General features: G+C 55.8%; 2 protein-coding genes across 5 annotated transcripts in view; both read right to left on the bottom strand.

Moving 5' to 3' along the window:
• Positions 1-16,094, bottom strand: part of ARHGAP27 (Rho GTPase activating protein 27) — a 32,491-nt gene extending 16,397 nt beyond the window's left edge. Inside the window, 3 exon segments of the mRNA XM_027568153.2 lie at positions 12,454-13,131; positions 14,443-14,575; positions 15,548-16,094. Coding sequence (XP_027423954.2) covers positions 12,454-13,113 — 660 coding nt within the window. The 5' untranslated portion in view covers positions 13,114-13,131; positions 14,443-14,575; positions 15,548-16,094.
• Positions 16,095-17,073: 979 nt separating this feature from the next.
• The window catches only part of PLEKHM1 (pleckstrin homology and RUN domain containing M1), a 45,725-nt gene continuing 34,885 nt past the window's right edge, over positions 17,074-27,913 (bottom strand). For all 4 annotated transcript variants that reach the window (XM_027567904.2, XM_027567901.2, XM_027567900.2 and 1 more), the window contains 4 exons: positions 25,472-25,665; positions 20,650-20,713; positions 20,056-20,213; positions 17,074-19,302 (listed from right to left, as the gene is read on the bottom strand). In XM_027567904.2, coding sequence (XP_027423705.1) covers positions 19,191-19,302; positions 20,056-20,213; positions 20,650-20,713; positions 25,472-25,665 — 528 coding nt within the window. In that variant the 3' untranslated portion in view covers positions 17,074-19,190. The remainder of the gene's footprint in view (positions 19,303-20,055; positions 20,214-20,649; positions 20,714-25,471; positions 25,666-27,913) is intronic.

Genomic DNA, 27,913 nt, shown 5'->3' on the forward strand with positions numbered 1-27,913 from the left:
CCATAGGACCCTAGGAGGAAGGCAGGGTGACCCCGAGGAGCCGACAGGGAGCCAAACAGGTGGGCTTACCACTCTCTGCCCCTAAGGCAGGGAGCAGGGAGAATTCCTGATGGTGTCTTCACAGGGGTCTGCCCAGCAAGCCCCACAGACCCATTGGCAGAGACCACCATTCCTCTGCTCCAGGGCCCCATCAAGTGGGGGTACTCCAACAGCTCAGTCCCCGCCCCAGTGAGCAAAGACACTTACACCCTGCTCCTCTGACAAGCCAGTGGCTGGAGAGAGCTGGAGCAAACAGAACCACCACGCGGAGGGCATCAGACCTTAACACAGCAGGGTCCGGATGGGCTACAGACCACTCCCAAGTCAGGGGGAGAAGAGGAGCTTGTCAGTAAAAGGTGACAGGACAGCTGGATGGCCATCCAGAAAAAATAATTAAAGGTGTGTCTCCATCTTACTCTGTCCACTCACATATACTCCCTAAAGGAGCAAAGATTTCAATGTAAAAAGTGAAACCCAGAAAAATACTCAAAGAGGAAAACATGAGGAGCAAAATTCTAGATTTAAAAAAGACCTTGGAAAACCTAAACAGACCTATAACCACTAAGGAAATTGAAGCAGTCATCAAAAATCTCCCAGCAAACAAAAGCCCAGGGCCAGATGGCTTCCCAGGGGAATTCTACCAAACATTTAAAGAAGAATTAATACCTATTCTCCTGAAACTGTTCCAAAAAATAGAAATGGAAGGAAAATTTCCAAACTCATTTTATGAGGCCACCATTACCTTGATCCCAAAACCAGACAAAGACTCCATCAAAAAGGAGAATAACAGACCAATATCCTTGATGAACATGGATGCAAAAATTCTCACCAAAATACTAGCCAATAGGATCCAACAGTACATTGAAAGGATTATTCACCACGACCAAGTGGGATTTATCCCTGGGCTGCAAGGTTGGTTCAACATCCGCAAATCAATCAACGTGATACAATACATTAACAAAAGAAAGAACAAGAATCATATGATCCTCTCAATAGATGCAGAAAAAGCATTTGACAAAGTACAGCATCCTTTCTTGATCAAAACTCTTCAGAGTATAGGGACAGAGGGTACATACCTCAATATCATAAAAGCCATCTATGAAAAACCCACAGCGAATATCATTCTCAATGGGGAAAAGCTGAGAGCTTTCCCCCTAAGGTCAGGAACGCGGCAGGGATGTCCACTATCACCACTGTTATTCAACATAGTATTAGAAGTCTTAGCCACAGCAATCAGACAACAAAAAGAAATCAAAGGCATCCAAATCGGCAAAGAGGAAGTCAAACTCTCACTCTTTGCAGATGATATGATACTTTATGTGGAAACCCAAAAGACTCCCCCGCAAAACTGCTAGAACTCATACAGGAATTCAGTAAAGTGGCAGGATATAAAATCAATGCACAGAAATCAGTGGCATTCCTATACACCAACAACAAGACAGAAGAGAGAGAAATTAAGGAGTCGATCCCATTTACAACTGCACCCAAAACCATAAGATACCTAGGAATAAATCTAACCAAAGAGGCAAAGGATCTGTACTCAGAAAACTATAAAATACTCATGAAAGAAATTGAGGAAGACACAAAGAAATGGAAAAACGTTCCATGCTCATGGATTGGAAGAACCAACGTTGTGAAGATGTCAATGCTACCTAGAGCAATTTACACATTCAATGCAATCCCCATCAAAATACCATCCACTTTTTTCAAAGAAATGGAACAAATAATCCTAAAATTTGTATGGAACCAGAAGAGACCCCGAATAGCCAGAGCAATGTCGAAAAAGAAAAGCAAAGCTGGCGGCATCACAATTCCGGACTTCCAGCTCTATTACAAAGCTGTCATCATCAAGACAGTATGGTACTGGCACAAAAACAGACACATAGATCAATGGAACAGAATCGAGAGCCCAGAAATGGACCCTCAACTCTATGGTCAACTCATCTTTGACAGAGCAGGAAAGAATGTCCAATGGAAAAAAGACAGTCACTTCAACAAATGGTGTTGGGAAAATTGGACAGCCACATGCAGAAGAATGAAACTGGACCATTTCCTTACACCACACACAAAAATAGACTCCAAATGGTTGAAAGACCTAAACGTGAGACAGGAGTCCATCCAAATCCTAAAGGAGAACACAGGCAGCAACCTCTTCGACCTCAGCCGCAGCAACTTCTTCCTAGAAACATCGCCAACGGCAAGGGAAGCCAGGGCAAAAATGAACTATTGGGATTTCATCAAGATAAAAAGCTTTTGCACAGCAAAAGAAACAGTCCACAAAACCAAAAGACAACCGACGGAATGGGAGAAAATATTTGCAAATGACATATCAGATAAAGGGCTAGTATCCAAAATCTATAAAGAACTTATCAAACTCAACACCCAAAGAACAAATAAACCAATCAAGAAATGGGCAGAAGACATGAACAGACATTTTTCCAAAGAAGACATCCAAATGGCCAACAGACACATGAAAAAGTGCTCAACATCGCTCGGCATCAGGGAAATCCAAATCAAAACCTCAATGAGATACCACCTCACACCCGTCAGAATGGCTAAAATTAACAAGTCAGGGAACGACAGATGTTGGCGGGGATGTGGAGAAAGGGGAACCCTCCTACACTGTTGGTGGGAAGGCAAGCTGGTGCAACCCCTCTGGAAAACAGTATGGACGTTCCTCAAACAGTTGAAAATAGAGCTACCATACGATCCAGCAATTGCACTACTGGGTATTTACCCCAAAGATACAGATGTAGGGATCCGAAGGGGTACGTGCACCCCAATGTTTATAGGAGCAATGTCCACAATAGCCAAACTGTGGAAAGAGCCAAGATGTCCATCGACAGATGAATGGATAAAGAAGATGTGGTATATATACACAATGGAATATTATGCAGCCATCAAAAGGAATGAGATCTTGCCATTTGCAATGACGTGGATGGAACTGGAGGGTGTTATGCTGAGTGAAATAAGTCAATCAGAGAAAGACATGTATCATATGACCTCACTGATATGAGGAATTCTTAATCTCAGGAAACAAACTGAGGGTTGCTGGAGTGGTGGGGGGTGGGAGGGATGGGGTGGCTGGGTGATAGACATTGGGGAGGGTATGTGCTATGGCGAGCGCTGTGAATTGTGCAAGACTGTTGAATCACAGTTCTGTACTTCTGAAACAAATAATGCAATATATGTTAAGAAAAAAAAGAAGATAGCAGGAGGGGAAGAATGAAGGGGGGGGAAATCGGAGGGGGAGACCAAACATGAGAGATGATGGACTCTGAAAAACAAACTGAGGGTTCTAGAGGGGAGGGTGGTGGGGGATGGGTTAGCCTGGTGATGGGTATTAAAGAGGGCACTTTCTGCGTGGAGCACTGGGTGTTATGCACAAACAATGAATCATGGAACACTACATCCAAAACTAATGATGTAATGTATGGTGATTAACATAACAATAAAAAATTAAAAAAAAATAAAAAAGACCTTGGTGACAGAGACTCAAAATGTAAAAGCCATAACATACATGATTTCTACACTTGACCACATAAATGTATCTTAAGTGATTTGTGTGGCCAAAACATGACATTAGCAAAGTCAGAAGACAAACTTGGGGAGATTACAACTCACGCAGGAGATAGAAGGCTATTTTCCCTCGAATGGCAAAACCTTCTAATAACCGGTAAGTAAAAGACCAATAACTCAATAGAAAAATGAACACAGGCTATGAATAGACTGTTCACAAAAAAAGGAAAACAAACAGTCCTTAAATCTATGAAAAGGTGCCCACTCTCACTGAAAAGAGAAATACAAATTCAAGCTATCTTAAGAGCATATACCATTGGATTGGCAGAAAACAACATCTTGCCGACACTTGGTTGGCAAGGCTGCGGGGAGTCACACACTCACATCTGTGTTGGTGGGAATTTAAATCAGTGTGAGCCCCATGGACAGGGACAGCAATTTGGCAAAATCTAACAAATACCTATTGTTTACCCTTCCACCCAGCGATTTTACTTCCGGGATCTATCCTTGATTTACCTGCATATGCGTGAAAGATTATTTATTATAGCATTGTTTGTAATAGCAAAAGTCGGGAAACAGTCCAAGGGCACATCAACAGCAGACTGGTTGAAGAATTTATGATACATCCCTACAATGAAAACCCATGTAGTGATAAGGAAGGAGACTGATACTCTCTATGCACAATCTCCAAGATACATTGTTAAATCAAAAAGGCAAAAAATAGGCAAGAGAGAGGATTGTGTGTACTGCATCCTACCTTTATGTAAGAGAGACAGAAAATCAAGTAATCAAGTGTGTCTTCATACAAGGCTGTTCTCCCTCTCCCACTCCCCCTGCTTGTGTTCCCTCTTTCGCTGTCTCTTTCTGTCAAATAAATAAATAAAATCTTAAAAAAACAAAAACAAAAACAAAGAAACTCTGGAAGAATAGAGAAAGAATGAATGAAAGTGGTGACTTTCTGACAGGGCACAGAAGCAGGGCTATGTGTGGGAATTTTACTATATACTTTTTAATGTTGCTTTGGTTTTTAAAAACCATGAAAGTACATTATCTAATTTTTTAAATAGATTTCCTTTATTTATTTGTCAGAGAGCGAGAGAGCATGCACGTGCACGAACAGGCAGGGGGGAGCAGCAGGCTTCCCGCTGAGCAGGGAGCCCGATGCGATGCGGGACTCTACCCCAGGATCCTGGGATCATGACCTGAGCCGAAGGCAGATGCTTAACGGACTGAGCCACCCAGGCACTGCCACATTATCTCATTAAAAAAAAAACAACACTTGATATTAGCAAGATAGAGGGGCTGGAAAACACAGTGACAACTCAAACAACAACAAAAAAGAATTAAGGAGATTCAAGTAAAGCACAAAAGAAAAAAAAAAGACTACTTTAGAACTTAAAATATATCATTGCACTACTCATTGAAGGTGAGGATGGATAGTCACTCTCCAGACTCAAATTTGTGGCCTGGAAGATAAAGCAAGAGAAATCTCTCAGAACAAACGCACAGAGATAAGAAATAAAGGGGGCAAAGCTACAAAACTGGAGAAGCCTGTCAAGAGAGCCAACGTGTAAATGAAAGAAAAAGTCAAAGACACAATAATCATGCAACACACAGATTTCTCTAAGCTGAAAAACAAACAAACAAACAAACAACCCAAGGCTATCTAGAGACTGATGGGGTTCTGTGAGTTCCGGGAGCGGGGTGGGCTGAGAAGAAGAATCCCTGTCTCTGCACATCCCAGGGCATGTTTGACTAGGAACTCCAGGGACAAGCAGAAACCATGAATGAAATGCAAAGTGTCGCAGGACAATGGAGTGACAGGCAAAGGAGAGAATCAGTAGCAGCCTGATAGGAGGGGAAGGCAAACCGCAGGAAAACCAATAAATGTAAAGTAAACCATTAGGAACAAAATCAAGTACGCTGTACCCATCATTAAACAAAATCGGAAAAGAGTGCATTATCCCATCAGAAGACAGAGTCGTCTTGGGTTTCAAAAAAACGTGATAATGTTGAAACTAAAAGGATACTGACAGATACCAGCGAGTATAAAATAAAATCGAATAAAATAGAAAGAGTGGCCAGGTTCATAATGGCAAGGTGGAGTTTCGGGCTGAAAGCGCCCCGCGGGATAAAGAGGGACACCAGGTAATGGTATGAAGGCACAGTCTGTCAAAATCGGTGCGCTCCCAGCAGCGTTCTAGCTAAACATAAAAAGCGAAACCTACTAAAAGTGCAAGAGGAACTTTATTGAGAAAATTTGAGTGGGAGACTTAATAAACCTCATCGGACCTGGAGGGAAAGACAAAACCAAAAAGAGGTCTACAAATGAACCCAGGTTTCAATAATAGAATCGATCAGCTTGGCTTGATCTATACAGGACCTGATGTCCTTTAAATACAAAATATACAGCTTTTCCATGGCTATGAAAAACTTAGAAAAATCGTTTCCTCAGTCACAAAGAAATCCATACATAAATTTAGAAGTGGAGATTTTGCAAATCTAGGAAAAATGAATGCTTTCCTAGTAAAAAAAACAAAATGGCCAAAAATGAACAAGAATGAATGGAAAACTTGAAAAGACCAAATTACCGTTGATGAGAAAAAAGATTCTGCCCCTGACAAAGCACCAGGTCCAGAGGGGTTCATGGAAGAGGCTGAATGGTAGAAACCTTTTGGATTCCCCTGCTGTCCCCCTTCTTTGGCGGGGAGGCAATCCTAGGTTTCTCTCTGGCTAGCAGGATTCTGGGGAGGACCCCTCCAGCGAGCCCCCCCCCTCCCCCGGCCACAGCAGGTTGGAACTGTGGGTTTGCCTGCCCAGCTCTCCTCCTGGAGAGTCAACTGTCTGGGGGCAGGGACCACGCCTTGTGTTTCATTGCCTCCCGGTGCCCAGTCCGGCCCCTGCCCTGTACTGAATCAATGACTCTGTAAGTGAAAAATCACAGTGCTGTTGTCAGCGCCCTGGGACGCACCCCCCACCCCCGGCCCCCTGCCATCTGTAAAACTCTCCCACACAGAGCGAAGCAAGATGGATGGAGAGAAACCAAAATGCTAATAATAGTCATTAGATTGAGATTTCCCTCCATTAGCCAAATATTTGCAATGGCGTGAAACTATTTTTACAGGGGGAAGAGTAATTTACAAATTCAGATGATTCCAAGAACACTCCAGTTGCGTAGACGGGGCGGGAAGGTGGCTGGGGGGATCTGGAGGCGGGGCCCCTTCTGGCACCTTTCTTGGTTCCTCTGGCTTCCTCTCCCTGGCCAAGTTGACCCAGTCCCTGGGGCAGACACGGAAGCCTTGACAGGGGCCCTGGCCCTGCTCACCTGATGCCTCACGCTGGACCTCCACCCAAGGGAAGGAGAGGATGCAGGGCGGCCCCCATAGGAGCCCAGAGCCTGGGCTGCAGAAGGGTCCTGCAGGCCTTGCTGTACCTCAGCAGCTGCTCTGGAAGTCCCCTCAACACCACAGTCCTTCCTCAGTTTGGCAACAGAGCCTCCTGAACTTCAGCAAGGACCCCAATGTCCCTCGGACCCTGGCAGCCCCTTTCCCTCAGTGCCAACCAACATCAACTGTCCCCTGACGCTCTGGTCTGGAACCCTGACCACGTTCTGATCAGCTGACCCCAGTCATGATGATGGGCTTTCCCATGCCGAGGGCCGGGCACTGACTCGTCATCGGGGTTGGCATTCATTGCCAAGTGCCTGGTCCTCCCCACTACTGGACACAGTTCCAGGAAAGGCAGAGAAAACAGATCAAGAGAGAAGCAGGCTGCTGGGGCTCAGGAAGGAAGTGGGGAGGCAAGTGGACCGGGCTCAGGAGGCCCGGGGGGTTATGGGGAACCAGAGACTGAGAGGTGAGTAATAAGGCCCAGGCTCAGGGGAGATCACCCAGGGGACCCCACCGAGCCACGGGGGCTGCCACGCCCCGGGGGGGTTTGCTCCTTTCTGCCTGGGGAGCGGCGGGTGGGGAGGACCACTGGTGGCCAGGAATGTGGGCTGAGGTTGGGAGAGGGCTGCCCAAGAATCTGCTGTTCCATGGGTCAGGCCACAGGCTGGGCAGTGGCGCTCCAGGGTCAGCCTGGGCTGCCGGTGAGTCACGGGGGAGGAAAGGTCAGGCCAGGTGTGAAGAAACCTGCTGGGCCACCCCAGGGCAGCTGACCTCTCTGGGTAGGGGGTGAGGGGGAGAAAGGCTGTTGCTGGGAGGAGAGCATACAGACAAGGGGACTCACTGGAACTTCCCCTCGACCTCAGTTCCCCTGCTCTTACCGACCCCCCCTTTCCAGAGGGCCCCCTGGCTGGTCCCAAAGGGGGATCCAGGTGGGTCTGTCCAAGGCCAGGTCCTTTGTCCCAATCACAGCTGCCTGGGGTGGCTCTTGGAACCTGTCCCAAGGAGCGGGCGCCAGGCCTGGGATCCAGAGAGGAGGTGGGTTTCAGCCTGGGTACAGGAAAAGAGCAGGCGGAGGTCAGGGAAGGAGGGGAGAGAGCCCCCCTGTGCCCCATTCGAGGTTGAGGGGTCACTCACAGTTCTCAGGAGAGGACAGGGAACCAGGGCCCTGGGGCTCCTTCTAATCCAGGCCGCCTGCTCAGGTGAGGCGCCTCCTGGGCCCGCTGCATAGGAAGCTGCAGCGGCCCGACGCTGTACCTCTTTCCTCCCTGTGGCCAATGCCTGGGCAGCAGGGGCGGGCTCCAGGCCAGACAGGCGGCCTGGGCCTTTCCACCTCCGAGGCCCTGGGGCGGGGACGGTGACCGCACCCTGAAATCCCCGAGTCAGCAGGTCCCCCCTCCCCCACCCCGCCGCAGCCCCAGGGGCGGAGTCTCGGAGGCCCCTCCTCACCCGACTTCCAGGCTCCTGGGGAGCCCCTCCTTAGAGGGGGTGGGGGTAGAGTGCTCCAGCTCACAAACCCCACCTCCCTCTAGCCCTGCTCCGAAGGTGAGCCGCTGCCCTCTCCTGGGACAGCTTATTCTCCTCCTAGGCCCTCAGTGGCAGGAGGGAAGATGAGGGTTTGGAATTCCTGCGTCCTTCCCTCTGGCCTGTGCCCAGGGCTGGGCACATACGGACACTTAGAAAGGGAATACTTGGGGCGCCTGGGGGGCAAAGTCGTTAAGCGGCTGCCTTCGGCTCAGGTGGTGGTCCCGGGGTCCTGGGATCGAGCCCCGCATCGGGCTCCCTGCTCGGGCGGGAAGCCTGCTTCTCCCTCTCCCGCTCCCCCTGCTTGTGTTCCCTCTCTCGCCGTGTCTCTCTCTGTCTCTCTCTGTCTCATAAATAAAATCTTAAAAAAAAAAAAATAGAAAGGGAATACTCGTTTGCCTCCGGCTTGTACTGTCCCTGCTGAGGGGAACGGCCAAGCCTGCAGGCCACCCGGCAGAGACTGAACCTGCTGACCCGCATGGGGTTGGGGGTCAGGAGGCATGGAAGTGACTTGCACTCAGCCACCTCCTGCCTGGGTGACCTTCAGCCAGCCGCTAAACCCCTCTGCACCTCTGCACTCTGGCAGAGGGGGGGGCCCATGCCTGCCTTCTGAGCCTTTGGGTGAGAGCCCACAGGACCATGAGCCCCTTCGGGACAGGATCAAGTCATGTGTAACCCGTTCTGTGTCCCCAGGGTCCCGCACTCTGATCAGGACACACCAGGTGCTCATTAGGTGCTAGTTGAGTGAAGGGTGAATGATGAGGTTGTAAAATGCCACACAGTGTGGAGGCTCCTCTCTTCTGGGGGGGGCCCTGCCTCTGCCGACGGTCCCACCCCCATACCACCCTCTCCCCTTGGCCATTGGTCCACCCTCTTCGACGACCCTGACCTTCCATCCTCACATCCTTGCCCCTTGCCTCAGAGGAAGCAGGTCCCTCCCACTCGGCCCTGGCGCCCCCTCAGCCTCTCTCCCCGAATCCTGTCTCACCAACCACCTCCTCACCATCCTCAGCCTCCCGCTCTCCTGGCCCCTCACCATTCACTTAACTTTGGGGAACCTCCCCTCTTGACCTCCACCTGCCTCTGGCCACACAGCATCTGTCCCTTCCCTGCCAAGCTTCTGAGTTGTCTGCACGCGGTCTGTGTCACCTTCATCCTGCTGACCTCTGCCTCCTGCCTTCAGTAACCCCTTGACCAGCTCCTGATAAGGTGGCTGTTGACCTTGGGGCCACCATTTCCGATAAATGTCTAATGGCCTTTATCTAACTTCTCCTTTCTTCTGGCCACTTCTCAGTGTCTGGACCAGCACTCTCCTGCTTTTCCTCCTTGTTCCCTGACTATTTCTTCCTCTCCACACGCTCTCCGCACCCCCATCTCCACCACCACGTGCTGAGGGCCATCTGCGGGGCAGTAGGCCCGGCCTCTGGCTGCTGCCTGGACCTGTCACCGCCGAATAAACAGACCACCATCTGCCGGGTGTGCAACTGGGAGACTGGGACTCATCCCGACTTCTCTCCCACCCTCCATCTGCCCCCAGATCCCTCGGCATCGGCTTCCCAAATCTCCTGTCCTCACTGCATGCCTGGGAGACCACAAAGGTCCTCTGCCCTTCTCAAAGTCCCAGCCACGGGGATCTTTTCTGAACCCCACTCCCTGCTGTGCTGAGAGTCTTCCAGCAGCCGCAGAATGAAGTCCACATCCCTGGTGAGAACCCATGAGGCCCTGCTTGGCCAGGCACCACCCTCTCCGCACAGCGCCCCAGCAGTGCAGGGTGGGGGCGGGGCTGCAAGGCCCCAAGGGTGCCACAGCCCACACCGGCACCCATGCCTAGGTGCCACAGCACACTGGGTGTTGTTCTACCCCAGATGGCCTGTGCCTGGTCTGAGGCATCTGTCCCCTCTTGCCAGGCTCCTGACCCAGATGGTAACTCTCCAGGGCTGGGGGAGGGCTGTGCCTCACCAGGTGCTTGGCAGGTGGGAGGCCAGTTCCTGCTTAGTCAATGGGTGAGTGAGCAGCCTCTCCTGCCTCCAAAAAGAAAACAGGTAGGCTCAGCTTTCAGGAGATTCCTTCTCTAAATGCTGCCTTGAACAACTAAGAGCAGAAAGGGGTTTCCCTCCCAGGAGAGAACCAGCTCCCTACCCCTGGAGTGTGTAGGGGATGGAGTGTCGGGGAGACCCACAGCTGACACTGGAATAAAGCGGGGTCACAGAGAGTGCGAGATTATACCCATGACCCAGGGAGGAGACAGGACCAGAGACACTAAGCCTCTTGTTGAGGTCCCACTGTGAATTAGGGCCAGAAGCAAGACGAGGCTGAGCCTCTCTGCCAATACCCAGGTCTCCGGGGCAGACGCCCCAGCAGCTCCGGGCGCAAGCACCACCCCCGCCATCCCCTGTGTGCCCCACCCGCATCGCAACGCTGTAACTGCTCCGAAAGAAGGAGGGGCAAGCAGGACCGAGAAGCTGGAGAGGCCCCGGAATGCGCCTCCGAGAGCCTGCCTGGGAAACGGACGGACGCCGGGGTGAGGAGCGCTGGCATCCAGCCATCTGTCCCAGAGAAGCTGGCCAACTGGTCTTCAGGGACGCCGGGCCCAAGATCCCCCCACTGCCCCGCTCCCGTTCCCTCTGGGCGGAGTCCGGGTCCCGGTCCTCACCCGCGGGATGCTGTTCCCCGCCATGGCCACAAGGGGCGGGCTGCTCCTTGCAAAAACCAAAACGAAGGCGGCGCCCACGAGGATACCAAATGGGACCCCAGCCAGCCTTGGTGGAGCGCGTACTACGTGCCAAGCGCTTCCATGCCTCACCTCGTTGAAGGCTCACAACGCTACTCCTTTATACAGGAGGACACTGGGGCTGGGGGAATTAAGTGACGCCTCAGCAGCTGGCATTTGACCCAGCAGGGCCAAATTCGAGTCTCCCCAGCTTCAGATCCTGAGCTCTTTGCACTGTAACCAGACTGGGTGGTGGGAAGACCCAGGAGGTCACAGACTGGGACGGTGTCTCCTTCCGCTGGGCATCCCAGACTCAGTCCTGGCATGTGCCAGGCGTCAATGTTTACATGCAGTACAAAGAAAGAAATCAGAGACTCACAAGGTTTGGGGGCTCATCCCTCCACCCTTTCCACCCCTCTTTGGGCCAAAGGACATATTGAGACCCCGAGAGAGGAAATGAATTGCCCCTAATTACCCAGCTGGTGGCAGATGTCAAAAGGGGGTCTGTGCATCCTCCCTCCACGGCTCCCCCCGCCCCAAGTTCCTAAAGTTCAAGATGTCAGGGCCATGCGAAGGATTCTGAGGACGTACAAGTGTTTTTTAAAACGTGCTCTATTTTCAATTTCCCAAAATAACACAACTGGATTCTGAAACGAAAAAAAAACATCCTCACTATAACTAGACCTCTTCCTGAAACAAAAAAAAATTTTTTTTAATAAAGGGGGAACTGAAATGTTGGGAGAAGCCAAAAAGGGAAGCAGACCCTTGACTTTCACACATTATCTCATTTGACCCCCAAGCTTCTAGGAGAAGGGCTCCCAGGGCTGCCTGCAGGTCCACCACTCCATATCCCCAAGCGTTTCGGAATGGTGCGGCTGTTAGGTAATACGGCGCACACACCTGCCAGCAAGGCTTGGGGCATCACACCGTGATCAAGTTCATCTGCATTTCTGCCGGAGAACTAAATGTCATAAATAAAGACCACCAACGGCTTCCCACGGGCTCAAGTCAAATTTTGCCACCAACTGAGTTAGGGAACACATTCGGGCCCCAGGGAGCTTCAGCATTCCGTAATTGCAGATAAGCGATTGGGAGCCTGCGCCCCTCGGGTTTCGCCGGTGAGGAAAGAGAGGCGCGGTGTGAAGGGGCTCGTCCACAGCCGGCGGACACTGCTGCTCAGCGTCGAGCCGGACGCTAAGCCGAGGAGGGGGCGGTCTCCTCGCGCCCCTGCTCCCCTCCCGCCTCCCTGCTCCCCGGCTCTCCGGCTCCCCGTACCTGCTGCGGGCGCTCCTCCCGCGGCGGGCCGCGCACGTCCTGGATGGCCTCATAGACGTTCTCGGAGTCGCTGCGCGCCAGGGGTCGCGGGCACACCCAGGAGCCCGCCACGCTGCAGGCCTTGAAGCTGCCCGCGCTCCCGAGGAGGCCGGCGGGGGGCGCGACGGCGGCGCGCGCCAGGTCGTCCAGGGACTGCGCGGGCCGCACGGGCGCCGCGGGCCGCGTGTACAGGCAGGCGGGCAGGCCCGGCGCCAGGCTGCTGCGCTGGGTCTCCGCGCCGCGCCGCGCGGGGCAGCACAGGGAGCTCACACGGCCCCGGGGCTTGGCGGGCGTGCCGTCGGGGCCCGCGGGCGCCGGCGCGCTCACGAAGCGGTAGTCGTAGGCCAGCGGCTCGGGGGCTGCCGGGCCCGGGCGGAGCGCGGGTGGCGGCGAGGCGGTGGCGGGGTCCCCGAGCGCCGGCAGCTCGCGCACATACTGCGCGGGCAGGTAGAAGGGGCGGCCGCCCGGCTCGCGCCGGACGTGCCACCAGTGCTCCGTGCTGCGGCGCAGCAGCCGGTAGCGCTCGTTGGGCTGGATGGCGACGCGGCGCCCGTCCTTGCCCGTGTACTCGAAGGGATGCTCCACCAGCACGTACACGTCCCCCTCGACGTCCGCCGCCATCGTGGCCGTGGCGTTTCTCTGTGGGCGACAAGGAGGAGGGGCGCGGAGGTCAGGGCCACCGAGCCGGGAGGCGCGCCGCACGAGGAGGACAAAGACTTGATTGAGTTCGAGTCCCGATGCTGCATTCCTCGTGTGCGTTAGGGCCTCAGTTTTCCTATCTCAAAAACGGGGGACTTGGATAAAATAATCTCTAAGGTTCCCATTCTTACACTCGCTAATGGAATTATGACACTTTCATTCTGTGGCATTGGTTATGCTTTGAGCCTCGATTCAATCCCTTGGTGGGGAGATCGTGGGTAATACTACTCCAACTTTACAGCCAAGTAAGCCTTGCCTCAAAGAGATGCGAGAGATAAGTCGACACCACATTTGCCTAAAAAGTTGACTGGGCCTCAGTTTCCCGGTCTGCGACGTGCGGAAAACAGCCCATTCCCTCCGCCCCCCGCCCCGCCCCGCCCAGACGCCACCAGCCCTCAGGAAATCCGGGCCCGCAGAGCCTCTTCCCTTCTCCAGGCTTCTGCGCCCCGGGCCTGCCGGGTCAGAGTTGAGGCGCGGGGCTCTAGGTGCCGCCCCGGCGCCGCTCTACGCCGGGAGTATCCCTGCTTCCCGTAGTCCAAGGGCCTTGGCCTAAGAGACCGGGACTGCTAAGGCCGGGGAACCGGTTCTCTCGGTTTCTCTTTCCTTCCCCGGCGGCTTTGCCGCGGACGTGAACCCGGAGCTTGGCCCGCCCAGACCAGCCCGCGCCGCCCCCGGTTCTCCGGCTCCCACCTCTGCCTCCCGAGCGCGGCTCCGCCCTCGCGGCCTGCCCACCTGCCCTGTGATCTCCGCATCGCCCCCCGGGAGCGGACCCTAGAGAATGCACTTTGTGAGTGACTACCCATGCGGTGTCCTCCCCCACGCTCTCCCGGAGTGATCGCCCCAACCCACCCCTCGGCATGCCAGCTTAGCCTGGCTCTTGGTGTGGCGGGGTCGGGGACTAACTCTAAGTCCGCCTGTGTCTCCCCACCACAGAAATTAATGAGGCTCCTTCCCTAAGGGGCTGGTCCCTCCAAGCCTTTGCACCGACCCCATCTCCTGCCCAGTAAAGGTGTCCCGGGAGCAGCAGCTGGGGGTTCGGTTGCTTGCTGAGGCTGAGGAACCCAAGGAACAGGGTCTGGCCGGGGGCTCACAGCGCTCCTTCACTACTTTCTTAAGCTTGCCTCGACGGGGAGAGGGGGGCACACTGGGCCCTGGAGGTGTAGTCAGTGAGCTGCCCGGAGCTAAGCCGACAGGCCCCTGGGAGGATACCCCTTCTTGTCACCTTCGCCCGCACCCCCGCCGCTCACTCACGTTGGCAGGGCAGGTCTCTGCGGGCCCATGGGCTGGACGGGCGGAGCCAGCGGATGGATGCAGGTTAGGCCCCGGCCATCTCCTTGGGCGGGGCTTGCAAGGGCTGGGCCGGGGAGACCTCGGGGCGCAGGAGCTGGCAAGGGGAGCAAAGAGGGAGAGGGATGCTCAGGAGGGCTGCCCCCAATCCCCATCGCGGCTGTATCCGGGAGGGGCGAGGAGGAGCTTGAACGAGTGTGTCTGGGCCCGTGGGGACGTTGGGTGGCAGTGGGGCCCAGGGCAAGAGGGGGCGGGAACTGGAAGGGCTGCGACTGAAGGGGTGCTGCCGGGCGGCGAGCAGAGCCCGAGGTGGGTAGGGTCCCACCCCTTTGGTGTTCCCCCCCCCCACCCCCCCCGCCGCGGGATTTGTTGTCCTCGAGGCTCTGCGTCCCGCGGGCGCGCTGCTCTGGGACTGCTCGACCTCGGTTCGTTGCCTCGTCCGGGCGTTCCCACACCAAGCGAAGCCATCTGCACTCCGAATCACTGACTACCGGGCCCTTTCCAGCCTGAGTGCCGGCACTACTCCCTTCGTACCCACCTCCGCCCTCCCCAGGCCCTTTCCGGGCGCAACTTGGCGGGGCCTGGAAAAACTCCGAGCGGAGTTCCCGCAGCAGGGATGCCCACTCGAGCGCAGGGTCTCGGGCTGGGTGGGGAGGGGACCCGGGACTCGGCTCCTTCCCCATCTCAGGGGGAGCGAAGAGGTGCGGAGGGATAAGGGGAGCGGGGAGGATCCCAGGAACTCGGGGTCTGACCCGTCGCCAGGAGGTGCTTTGGGTCCACTGCCCCGGGCGACGCGAGCCACAGCGGCGTCAACGCCTGGATCGGAGCCGGGGGCCTGGACATGGGCCCCTCCTGTCCCTGGACGGCGGGCAGCCCTTCTTATCTCCGCTGCTCGCGTGGGATCCGACCCGCGCGGCCCTGCTCCCGGGTCCGCGCAGCTCCCGCCCCAGCGCCGGCTGAAGGGGAGCAGGCGCGCGGCGCTCCCGGGTGAGAAGACCCGCCACCTGCGGCACGGTACCCCCCCTCCCGCCCTCGGCTCAGCGCCCCCCGCCCGGCCCGGCCTCGGCACCTCGGGGTGTCCGCTCACTGGCTTCGCCTCCACTGGTCCCGGCAGGCGCGCGTGGTTTCGGCGTCCGACGCTCCCTGCTCCACCGCCCAGCTCCCGCGCAGCCCGGTTTCCTGTTCAACAATACAGCGAGGGAGGCACCAGCGGAGAGCGCCCGGCAGAACTTCCTCCCGGGCTGAGGCAGGGCTGCGGCTGCTAGAGACAATCCCCGGTGTCCTGGCTTCCTGTCCCCCCCTGGGCCGGGCCAGCGCCCTGGGAGCACAGACGCCGCCCTCCCCCTGCACCTCCTGGGATCCTGGGCCACACCTGGCTGTCTTCTGGGAGGTGGAAACAGCAGGGCCTGGATGATGGCATGGGGGCTGGGGGGGGTGTCTCCTCGACTACTTCTGGCCAGATTTCCCTCCCACTGTTTGATTCCATCCCTCTGTCTCCCCCCCCCCCACCCCCATCCTTCTCTGGAAGACGGCCACCCTCCAGGCTGTCCATAGGGTAAGCCCAGAGCAGCCTGCTGGAACTGGACTCTTAGCACTTCAATTTTCTCTGCTGTAGACTGGGGACAGTGACGCCTCCTTCACAGGATAGTTGGCAAGAATGAATGAGAATGAGCTGCACTAAGCACGGTATAGTATTATCACATTATTGTAAGAACACATATTCGTTATTAAATTTTTATTGTAAGATGAGCTGTCTTCCTCTTTGGTCTTGGGTTGAGGTCTCCAAGCCCCCCATTCTCCTTTAGGCAGGAGGGGGAAAGGGAGAGAGGCATGTAGTCAGAGGCATCTTACTGAGGATGGAGGCACTGAGAAAAAAGGCAGGGAGGCACCCAGGTCTCATGGCCCTGAACTCCCTGTCCCCAGGCTTCAAACCCAGTTCCTTTGGTCTTCTCAGAGTCCACCCCCTACTGACCCTGGAGGGACTTGAGGCCCTTGAGGGAAGCTGGGGCTCAGACGATGCTTCTCTATGGGCTGAAAGGCATCTTCAAGGACAAGGAACTGCAAAGCTGAATGTTTCAATCCCATTTTCCTGCGGCCCACTTTCCCTGGAACGTCTGTTTCCTTCTGTCCTTACCATGGGCAGTGGTGGGCTCCTCCTGGAACTTCAGGGGAAAGTAGCAGCCAAGTAAATGCCACGTGGAGCCCTGAAACCATGAGCCCTGATTCCGGCCTCGAGCCCCCTCTCTTGCTTTGGAAAACCCAGTGGGAAAACAGTCCCGACATCTCTCCTGTTCCGGTGTTAGGGGTCTGTGCTTCGACAGGCACGGGGAAGAAGCCCCTGTGGTGGGATGTCAGGCATCAGCTTCAGTTGTTACATATGAGTGTATGTGAGGAAACCTCCACCAAGGCCCTGAAATGCTATCCCTCCAAACCCCCTTCGTCTAGCTCATGGTGGGGAGAGGACAGACCGAACACTGTCACCTCTCCTCCCCTGCATGCCCAGGCCTGGTGCACAAGCCCCCCTCTCCCAGACAGGATGGCTGGTGGCCTCCCCCAACCAGCGGCAGCATCAGGATTCAGAAGCGAGACCAGAGGTGAGAAAAATCAGGTCTTTACTGCAAAATCATTCAAAAATCACACAGCAGCAGTTCCTTCCACACATCGCAAAGCGCTACTCAGGGCCAGCACCCCTCACTAGAAAGTTTATTGCATAAAATGGCATTTTAAAAATAGTGTGGGCACCACTGAGTTTCACATCAGCTTTCCATTGAAGGTGAGAGGGTAAAAGTCAACTCATCTGGAAGCATTAGCAGCTTTCTGGTACTGGGCAGAGGGTCAGTTCTAATGCTACAACTAGTCCCTGGGAGGCGGCCGTGGGGTGGACAGGCCCTACCCAACCTAAGCCAGCCCTCCAGGGCTGGCCCCGGGGGTGGCACTGCCCATCCCAGGCCAGTCCCTGTCCGCGTGGGGATTGGGGCCCCCGCGGCTGTGCTCGGGCTGGGTTTGTGGGGGAGCATTAACGCTGGCTGTGGGGCTGCGGGACCGGGATAAGGATCCACTTTCCCATTTAAGAGGCTTTGGTGTGCTGGGCAAAGGTATGCACCATCTTCCGTGATGGGGACAGAGAAGCTGTGTGGCAGCCCTCCCCTCCCCCACCCCTGCCCACCACCTCCTCTGTTCTATTGCACAATTTATCCAGCTCCACAGGGCTGGGCAGGTGACTCAGCAGCCGAATCACCCCAAGGGAGAGGTGGGAGTAGATTCATCTCTTGACAGTGACGGGCAATCTCCACCTGAGGCCCCCAATCCAAGCTGAGAGCAGACAGGATGGCCAGAGGACCCAGGGTGGGAGGTGGGCGGCTGTGGGTCCAGGAGAGATGGGGGAAGGCAGCAATCACCCCCGAACCACAGGGTCTAAATGTCACTTTGAAAACAATTCCAGGCTCCCACTCTACCCCAAGACCCCTTGAAAAGGCAATCACGCTCCAGTGACATTTTCCAGTCTCCGGCAGCGCCCCTCCTGGGCCAGGCCAGCAAAGCTTTGGGGATTCATGGCTTTGTAAACTGAGGCTAAGCATCCTTCCACAAGGTGGCTGCTCCTGCGTGTCTCCGTACATCGCAGCACGCCTGGCCCTCTTCGTGGAAGGCTGGGGGTTGCCACTCCACGGTGTGGGGCCTGGCAGTCACGATGCCCAAGGCTGGCCCCTGGCCCCAGCTCACTGCCTTCTCTGGGGGCCCAGCCTACCTCTGTCCCAGCAGGGGTCAGTCAGGCAGTGGGGCAGGGGGGAGTGTCCCCCTGAGAGCGTGTCTCCAGCAGCCCCCGGCCCATCTGGCTGCATGGCTGTGGGAGGTGTGGAGGGCAGGGGGCTGAGGGGTAGGGAAGATGACAGCCCTGGCCTGGACCAAGGAAGGCGCAAAGTGCTGACAGTGCTGGTTCTGAGTCACTCCCTTCTCCCGTGGTGACCGAGATCCCAGGCTGTAGGGGAGCCAGGGGGCTCTGACCCGGAGAAAGGTGAGGAGGACAGGGCAGGGCGGAGAGGGAGAGGGAGAAGGTGGTCATCAGGACCGGTCCCACCAGCCCCTGGGGCAGTTTGGCACGTCGTACTTGAGCTGTGGGCAGCGAGGGCCCGGTGCGGGTGACGGAAAGGCACCCGGTCCAGCCGACAGGCTCTGGCCCAACGGTGGCCTGCCCACCCTGCCACCCGCCGGCCTGCAGGCCAAATGTTCCCACACGTTTGCTCCGCGTGAGAATGCCTGGATTTCTTGGGTGACTTGTGTAGGGTCAAGAATAAAAAAATATTTTCTGTTGAAATATGAAGGGAAAAAAAAAAACCTGCCTTAAAAAACTAGACCTTTTAATCAGGAATGTGGAATTGAGAATGCGCCCAAGTTTGTGTCCACAGTGTTTGAACAGCCCTGATGGAGATGCCGCGTCTGTGAGGCGAGCTGGGGCCTGATTAGTGCAAAGCTGCCCTGCCCGTCTCCCCTGGGCCGAGGGGGCATCTGATGGTGTCCCCACCTCTTGGAGCAGACGGGTGGGAGAGGGACTGGGGGACATCATCGAGGTCCTCGTCTGGTGGGCTCGTGCACTGGCCCCATCTGAGTCTTCCTGACACCTCGAGAGGATCCAGGCTGATGCCGAACCCAGCTGGGACGGCCCAGCTGGGCGGGGTGCCGCCGTCCGAGGGCTTGGGTGGGGACGGCACGCTGGCTTAGCTGAACGTGCTCTGCTCCTGGTACCTGCGCCGGCGGGCGCAGCGGGGGCAGCCCTTCTTCACCACGGCCTGGCAGCTCTGGTGGAAGACTGTCTTGCACTCGCCACACCTGGAGGAGGGCAGCCAGTGTCTGACCAGAGCCCTGGGGGGGGGGGATGGGGCCCGAGTTCCGCCCCTGCCCGCCCCCCACCCCAGCGTGCACTGCCTTCCCACTGCCAGACACCCGACCGCCCCCCCGCCCCCAGGCACTGACACTCGATTCTAATTCATTTTTCCCACATGCTGCTGGAGACTCATGAGATGACTCCTGGCCTATGTTGAAAACACTCTGCCGTTTAAAAAACGGAGCCCAGGGGCTGAATCTAGGCCATGAGACACCTCCTGAAAACGAATGAATGTTCCTGCCTGGGCTGGAATGGAGGTTTGGTGGATGAATTTTTCCACTAAGAGGCTTCTGATAAGGAGTGCTAACCAGCTCAGAACCATCATCACTGCCGGGGCGAACCAGGCGGGTGCCAGCCCCTGGGGGCCCACTTTGTGCCTAGCCCGTGCCAACACTCCAGGGTGGCCGCTCCTTCGGTCCCTCCTCAACCCGTCTGTAGATGACAGAACTGAGGCCCCTGCTCAAAGACGCGGCAAGCTACCTCTTCTCCAGGGAGACAGACAGCTCCCTTGGCCTGGGGAAGGGTCCTCGGAGGGCTCTCTTGTCCCCTGAGCTGGCCCAGAGCCGCTGTGAATGCCCAGGACATCGGCTGCTGTAGATGACCTCACCAGCCCGTGGCACCAGCACACACACGGCGTCCCCTGTGCGCCTGCACCCCCGGAACGCTGGGGCCAGCCGTGGGGAGGGCGTCCCGCATACCTGACCGTGGTGTCAAACTCAAAGGGGAAGATGATGTCGTGGTGGTGGCAGATCTGGCAGATGAAGCCACGCTGGGTGCACAGGTCGCAGTGGTAGACGTGCTGGGAGGCGAATCCGATGAGGGCATTGAGGAACCCAGCGTACACCCCGTCTGCGATCTGTGGAGGGCAAGGGCGGGGGCCGCCAGGCCTTTCAGGCAGCTGCGCTGAGGCCCAGGCCGTCCAGACAGTGTGGCCTGCTGCTGTTCCTGGCACTCTGCCTGAACAAGGTCCTACCCCCAAAGAAGGCTCTCCGCATTTGGGCAAGAAAAGCTCCCCGGACCAGGCCGAAGGATGTGGGTGTCCAGCTCCTGCATGCAGAGGTCCCTGGGGATGACTGGCTTGCCAGAGGAAACCCAAATCCACAGCGCCCTCCTGCCAGGAAAGGAATGTCCCCAGCTCTCACCCCCGGGGGGGGGCCTCCCTGCCCCCCTGCCCTCCTGCTGGGGATGGGCCTGAAAAGCTGCAGCACCCACCCCCCGCATCCCCCTCTCTGATTTCTCCAGGAATGAGGCCCCTCTAAGAGAGGTCTGGGGGTCGGGGAGGGCACTCTCACCTGCTGGAGGTCGGCAACACTGTACTTGTGGGGAGACCCCAAGAGGTAATTCCTGTGGTTGAGCCTTCAAACAAAACATAAGAGGCTCCTTATAAGGCTTTCCATGATCCGGGCCAACCTGTGTTTGTTTTCATTCCTTCAGCTGCTAACAGGGTATGAGCACCTGGCCAGGGCAGTCCCTAAAGAGCACGGTGGGCTGCCTGGGTTGGGGACCTGGTCTTCCAGGTGACCTGGGGCAAATTACTCAGCCTCTCTGTGCCTCAAGCTTCCTCAACTGAGAAATGGAGCTGTTTTGAGGATTAAATAATTTATTCAAAGCATTTGGCACTGTGCTCAGCACACAGTAAACAATGAGTGATTATCAGCTACAGTTGACAACACTGTATTGTATACCTGAAATTTGCTGAGGGAGTAGAACTTAAATGCTCTCGCCAAACGTCTGTATGTAAGTAGTGAGGGATGGATGTGTGAATGAGCCAGATGGGAGGGACCCTTTCACAAGTGCATATATAGGCATCAAATCATCATGATGTCCACTTTAAACACCTCACAATTTTGTCAGTTATACGTCAATAAGGCTGAAAAAATTGCAAACAAATTTAAAGGTATAAAAAATAAAACGTCTATAAAAAAATACCAGCGAGGAGGGGGATGACCAAAGCTAACATTTGTACGGAGAACTGGGCTCAGAGCTTTACCCATTAACTCATTCCACGGTCCCGTGAGCTCGGTACTCTTATAAGCCCCACTTTGAGAAAAAGACGGAACAGAGGCCCAGAGAGGTTAAATAACCTGCCCGCGGTCACACAGCTAGTGAGTGGTAGAGCTGGAGTTTGAACGCAGGGGCCTGGCTCCGGAGCCCTTACCCTTACCCACCCAGTAACACCTGGAGGTGTGAACTGTTGTCATTCCTGCCACCGTTACATACCAGGGACAGCGCTTGGGGACAGAAATGCATAGGAAGTGGCCTCTGCCCTCCTGTCACCCCTGGGCTAGCTGAGGGACAGTCAAGCATCCAGTGTCGGTGCTATGCGAGAAGCATGGAGACGTGGCCCAAGTACGCCAGATCCCGTTTCACAGAGGGCGGGGGGCACGGGGCAGACAGGGGCTGAGGGTGGCTCTACTTTCCACCTCGGCAAGGGCAGCAATCCGAGGGGTTCCATCCTGAGGGAAGGAGAGTAAACACCCTGTGACAACACCTGCCTCGCCTTGCTGTGTGTGCCCGCGTGGGTAACTGGGGCTGGGGAGAATGCCTGAGGAGGCCCCGGGGCATCTGGAATGGGCCTCCGTCATGGTCTTGGGGAACCCAACCCGGAGTGGAGAGGACCAGCTCCACCAAGCAGCCCGGCAGGCCACATTGTGCCACGAGGGCTGAGGACACTGCTGACCGGCTGCTCGGGTCACCATGCTAGTTTCCCCAGTAAACTTCCAGCTTTCTGGGAACGGGAAGCCGCCATTTATCACCAGGAAAACACGGGTGGGTGGGGGGGCGCACACGCTGTCCCTGAACAGGCAGGAAGGGTGGGGTTGATCTGGATGGAGAGTCATCTCTGTCATCTGCTCTCTGCCAACAGTCATGGAAGCCCTGGGGCGCAGCCAGGCCCGAGACCCTCCCTGCGAGCCACTGTCCCTTGGGCCTGTCACACGCTCAGTGAGGCCTTGCAGGTGCTTTCTCCACAGGACTCAGTCCAAGCTGGAGGGGACAGAGCATGGGCCCCGGGGTGAGATGCCACTTCTCATCCTGCCGTCAGGGGAGAAATCCACACCCCAGGGCTCCGGGACTCTGTTCTCCACCCTGCAATCAGGAGACCCCTCTCTGTCCTCCTCGGTGTGAGGCTGACTGCCAGGAGGAAGGGGCCCGAGAGATCTGTAGGGCACTCTGGAAGAGAGTGGAAGACAGGGGAGGTTGCCCCTTCACTCCTGCAGCCAGTGATGGGGTGGGAAAGGGTGCTGGCAGGGCTGGCAGATCTGCATTCCAGGCCCAGGCTGTGTGACGCCTTTGAACTCAGGTGCCTCCTCTAGCCACCCCTCCAGGGTGTTCCTAGAATGGCTCCTTCCCAAGGGCTGAGAGGGTGTTCTGGGGCTTCTCTGGCCCCTGGAGACATGTCCAGGCCTGTCCAATGATCCCCTTTCTCTCAGAGGGCCCAGCCAGAGGGCTGCCACTAGGAAAGGGGAACTCCTCCCTGACTTCACCACTCACACTCAATCATTTTGGTCCTCAGCCTCCACCCTGGCCGACTCAGGCCAGGCCTCCTCACTTCCCTGGGCTAATTACTACACCAGCCCCCATGCCCCACTGCTGCCAAACTGGGCTTTTCATTTTCTTGCTTGCTTACTTTTAAAAAAAAAAAAATTTTATGTTTAAGTAATCGTTACACCCAATGTGGAACTCGAACTCACAACCCCAAGATCAAGAGTTGCATGCTCTACCAACTGAGCCAGGAGGGCACCCCCTAAACTGGCCTTTTTTAAACTCTGGAGAAGGTTGACAGTCCCGTGCTCAAAACCCTTTGAAGGGCTCCCCACTGTTGGCAGGATAAATCCAAACACCTTTAGTGTGGTACCTAGGACCTTCGAGGTCTGGCACCCGCACCCACGATCCAGCTGCACCGGACCCCTCAAGGGTCCTGGTGAGCCAAACTCCCGTCCCCTTCCACATCACCGGTCCCCTTGAGCCAGGAAAGCTGGGCCCTCCCTTACCCTTTCTTCTCCTGGTTCTTCTGCAAAATCCCAGTTCACTATGTACATGGGTAAGGACAGAGTTCTGGAAGCATGCTCTAACAGTACTGATGGTGGTGGGATTGGAGGAGGGGTGATCAGAACTTCCTGCCTGATTCTTTTACACTGTTTGAATACTAACTATCTTTGTAAAGAAGAAACACATTTCTTTTTTAAAGAAAAGAGAAGAATAAAAGAAAACGCTGCAAACCCTCAGCTCAGACACCATCTCCTCTGGGAGCTTTCTTGGCCCTCCAGCCCTGAAAAGGCTGGGTCAGATGCTTTCCCTCACGGCACGAGTCATGCTGACCCAGGGCCATCTGTCTGTCTGTCTGTGTCCTTCCCTAGACTCTGAGCCCCTCATGGGGCTCTCACAACTCTGAAAGGCCGCATGAGCACAGGGATTACTGGCCCATTTTATAGACAAGAAAGCTGAGGCTCAGGTAAGTGAACCAACCTCTCTGAGTCACACAGCAAATCTGAGGTCGGGCAGAGGCTGCTCCTGATCTCTTTCACTTGCCCCATGTTAATTCCAAAATGGGACCTCCCCTGGCCTAGCCTTGCTCTCTCAAAGGCTGGTAGGTTGCACAGTAGGTATGCAGTGCTGCTACCCAAGGATGGGAACCGCAGGGTCAGGGAGAATGAGGCAGGGCTGTCCCGCAGGTCAGCCCAGACAGGTCAGTAAGGCCGAAGACCAAACAATCTGAGCAGGGTGGGGCCAGGGAAGCGAGGCCAGCACCCAGGACCCACCCTGCAGGTACCTGGCCTGCTCAGGTGTGCAAAAGATCCCCTTGACTGGAATGTGGTGACAGTGAGATCTCACCACCCTGGTTAGGGGGGCTGGAGGACAGACTCTCTGGAGCCCTGTGTCCTAGAATCTCAGAAAGGAGGGCAGTGAGGGAAGACCCAGGCACCCAGCTGATGATCACAACAGGCAGGGCCTCCCCGGGAAGCAGCCTGAGAGGGTCCCTCATGGTGGCCACCAGAGGGCTTTCTGTCCTTTCAGGCCCTGTGCAGACCAGGGCCCAGCTGGCTGCTCTGGGAGCCTGTGAGGAGCCAGCTTCTCCCCTATGCCTCAGAGAGAGCTCCCTGCAGCAGCCCCTTCCTTGAGAGTCCCGGGGGGCCTGTACTGGGCACTGCCTGGGCCCCACACAGCCATGCAGGAACAACCCCCGGAGAACACGAGCCAGGAGCCTAGAGCTACAGCCCATCAGAGGGCTGGTCTCTGTGCCAGGCCTGTGTGGAGAAGTGGCTGGGGGCAGGGGCGAATGTGGAGGGGCTGCTGGGCTGCCCCAAGTCCCCAGACACCCAGCCACAAAGCCCCACTGGACAGTAGGCACCAGCTCCCCCACCTGGGGTCTGCCATCCTGAGGGCCTGAGGAGAGCCCAACCCCGAGACCGTAGCCTGGGCGAGGAGGCACTTACGACGGGCCCAGAAGGACCCTAAGTCCATGCTGTAGCACAACATCGCCTCCCAACCCTGAGCAGGCCCCCAGGCTCTGGGGGCCGAGAAGCTTCTCCAAGGGCATCCTGAGGGTCCCACCCTCATCTTGCCCTCTTCTGAGGATTTTGCGAGGGATGCTGTGCTGGACAGCAGCAAAGCAGCCATGCAGGGAGGACTGGGTAGGGAGGGGCCAGGGCAACATGGCCCTTGCCTCCCAGCCTCCTCTCCCCCACCCCCGACTTCTCTCTGTTCTTTCCATGTATGGGGACTTCGTTCATGGCCTGTGCACACTCTTCCTTCTGTCTGGATCACTCTCTCCTGAATCTCTTCTCCTTTCTAAACTCCTACTCATTCTTCAGGTCTCACCTTATTTGTCCGTTCCTTCAGGACGTCTTCCCTGCTCTGCCCTCCTCCAATCCTCTTAACCGGCCCACTTCTGTGGCCCACAAACCTGGGCACTTAGAAGGTTCTCAGTAAATATTTGTGGAAAGAATGAATACGTGAACAAATAAAAGCCACTCTCAAAGCATGTGGTCATTTCCCAAACCTAGTGGGAAGCTGATTTCTGCCCAGCTCTGGCATTTCTCCCAAGAGGGCATCTTGTGAGGGTGCTGGCTGTATGTGTGTTGATGTGTGTCGGTGTGTGACCAGGATGCTCACCTCTTGCTCAGCTCCTTCAGGGCCCCACTTCGGCACAGGCCCAGGTAATCCCCCAGAAGCTTCAGCTGCTCCCGGCATCTCCGGATGAGGTGCATCTGCTCCACGTGCTCATACAGCGAGGCGTTCACCAGCTGCAGGTTGATGAGGGGCTGGGCCCGGATCTGCGTCAGGAACTTCAGGGCCTGCCGGCAGATCTGGAGTGCCACCAGATAGTGGGGTTGGGACAGAGATGACCATTTGGTGAGCGCCAATGGGACAGACACGGTCTTACCTACTCACTCCCCGGCCACCCCCGTCCAAGGGTACCATCCTCATCTTATAGATGAGGGAACTGAGGCTCAGGGGTGAGGTGACCGGGCCTAGGTCCATAGCTCATAAAAGTCAAGATCTGAACCCAGGTAACCTAATGCCCAAACCCACTCCCCCTCCATGGCATCAGCTGCGGCCCCTCTCCCCCTGGGCCCACAGACCCTTCCCACTGTTTCCTGTCCTCCCAGCCCCCATTTTCCTGCCTAACAGAAACAGGCATTGGCCCGGGGCCGACTCAGGAACCAGGCGACTGTCTGAGTCAGGTTCCAGCCACAGGAAGCCACAGATCAGACACAGCTTAACGAGGTTTCCCAAGCCCCCCAGCTCTTGCCAGCAGCACCAACCAGGGCTCCCCCAAGTCCCTGCGTGGAGGTGAGCGTTCAACCCCAGTCTCTCCCACCTCAGAGGGGGCTGCAGGTTCCTCCCTCAGCCCTGACCCTCATGCCAAAGCTTACTGAGCACCTACGATGTGCCAGACAGTGGGCTGAGGATCTCAGCCACATCCTTTCCTCATGCTTATGACAAGCCAATGGGGAAGGGGCCAGCATTCCCATTTTATAGATGAAGAAACTGAGGCTCACAGAAGCTAAAGTGGCTTATCTCATCTACCTGCAGAAAGTGGAGCCCAGGTCTAAACTGAGGTGTGGTCTCTGCACACTTGGCTGCCTCACTAACTAATGAGAAGCCTCCCCCCGCTTCAGTCTTCTCCTCGCTGTGACAAGAAGGATGGAGGAGCTGAGACGTTCTTCACCATCAGCTACGGTACAGTGGTTAGGAGTCGGGCTTCCAAGTCAGAATTGAATTTGAATCTTGGCTCTGCCACTTTCTAGCAGTGTGACCTTGTGACACTTATTTAACCTCTCTGTGACTCAGTTTCCTTGTCTGTAAAATGGGGAAAATAAAAGCACCTCCCTTATGGGATTATTTTGAGTTTAGATTAAAAAAAAAAAAGTAGTATATCCTCAGGAATGGGAGCTGCCTTCATACTCTGAGTGCCTGTGCAACCCCGCTGTCCCTTAAGCGTGGGGGATGGAACAGGGCCCTCGGAAGATGGTCACACTGGGGGCTTGGGAGCCTCTGGCCTCCGGTCATCCAGCTCCACCACCATCTCTTGCTTCCCCCAACAATGGACAATTCCTTTTCCCATTTCCCAGAGCCCCGAAGTACCAGCCCTCCGGCCGGTGGGCAGCCAAACAACAAAGGCCTGGGGACTGTGTTCAGATGGCTCGTCTCTATCCCCGGCCCAGCCCTTCCCACGACTCGGCTTCAGGCCTTGGGTGAGGCTCAGATGAAACCACACACAGGAATGTGCGCTGAAAACTGCCAAGTGCGTGGACAGGTAGGAGCCTCCTGTTCCCCCGGGACTGTTCCTGGCCTGTGGGCTTGCAGGAGACAGGCAAGGAAGAAACCCCAGGCCTGGGCTGACATCCTGCCTAGTGGCAGCCAGCGGTAACAGGGAGCAGTAAGGCCCCTACCCCACGAGCCAGCCACTCTCTATTTTGAGCGTTCCTGCCTTTCCCAGGCCAGGGATCTCTGAGAGACCGAGAGCAGGATATTTCCTGATCTCAGATATGCCAGGAAAAGTACTGTCATTTTCTAGTTGGGGAAAAGGAAGTGGCACAAGGATTACAGCAATGAATAAGAAGATGGCTTAACAAGTCTCTGGATGTTGTAAATAGTGAGTGTGTTTTATGGCCAAAGAATTATTTGCATGTGTGGTGGTTCTGAGGTTTAATATTCTACATGTAGTTAGTTAAATACTTACCCCTGGGGGCAGGAGTGGGGACAAGGCAACCGACCAAAAAGCCAAAGTGACGCTAACGTCCTTGGGGTTCCGGTCCCCAGCAAGGGGGAGGCTGGAGTGGCACAGAATCTGAGAGTCACGTTCCCTGGGCTCTGATGACACATCCGTGGCCAGCAGGCCCGGGTCTTGAGAGAAGTAATAACTTCTTCTTTGTGCTTTTGTGTCTGTCTTACGCAGAAATCTGTGCCTCTGGGGTAAAGCCAAGTTTGTGCTCCTCGAGGCAGGCCCTGCCCAAGTGAATGAGGGGCCGAAGGGTGGCAGGCCTCAGGAGAAAGAAATGGCACTAATGTAGGGCTCTAAGACATGGCAGGCCCTGTCCCTGTTAGTCC

Source organism: Zalophus californianus, chromosome 16, assembly GCF_009762305.2.
Source record: "Zalophus californianus isolate mZalCal1 chromosome 16, mZalCal1.pri.v2, whole genome shotgun sequence".
NCBI classification, from domain to species: domain Eukaryota; kingdom Metazoa; phylum Chordata; class Mammalia; order Carnivora; family Otariidae; genus Zalophus; species Zalophus californianus.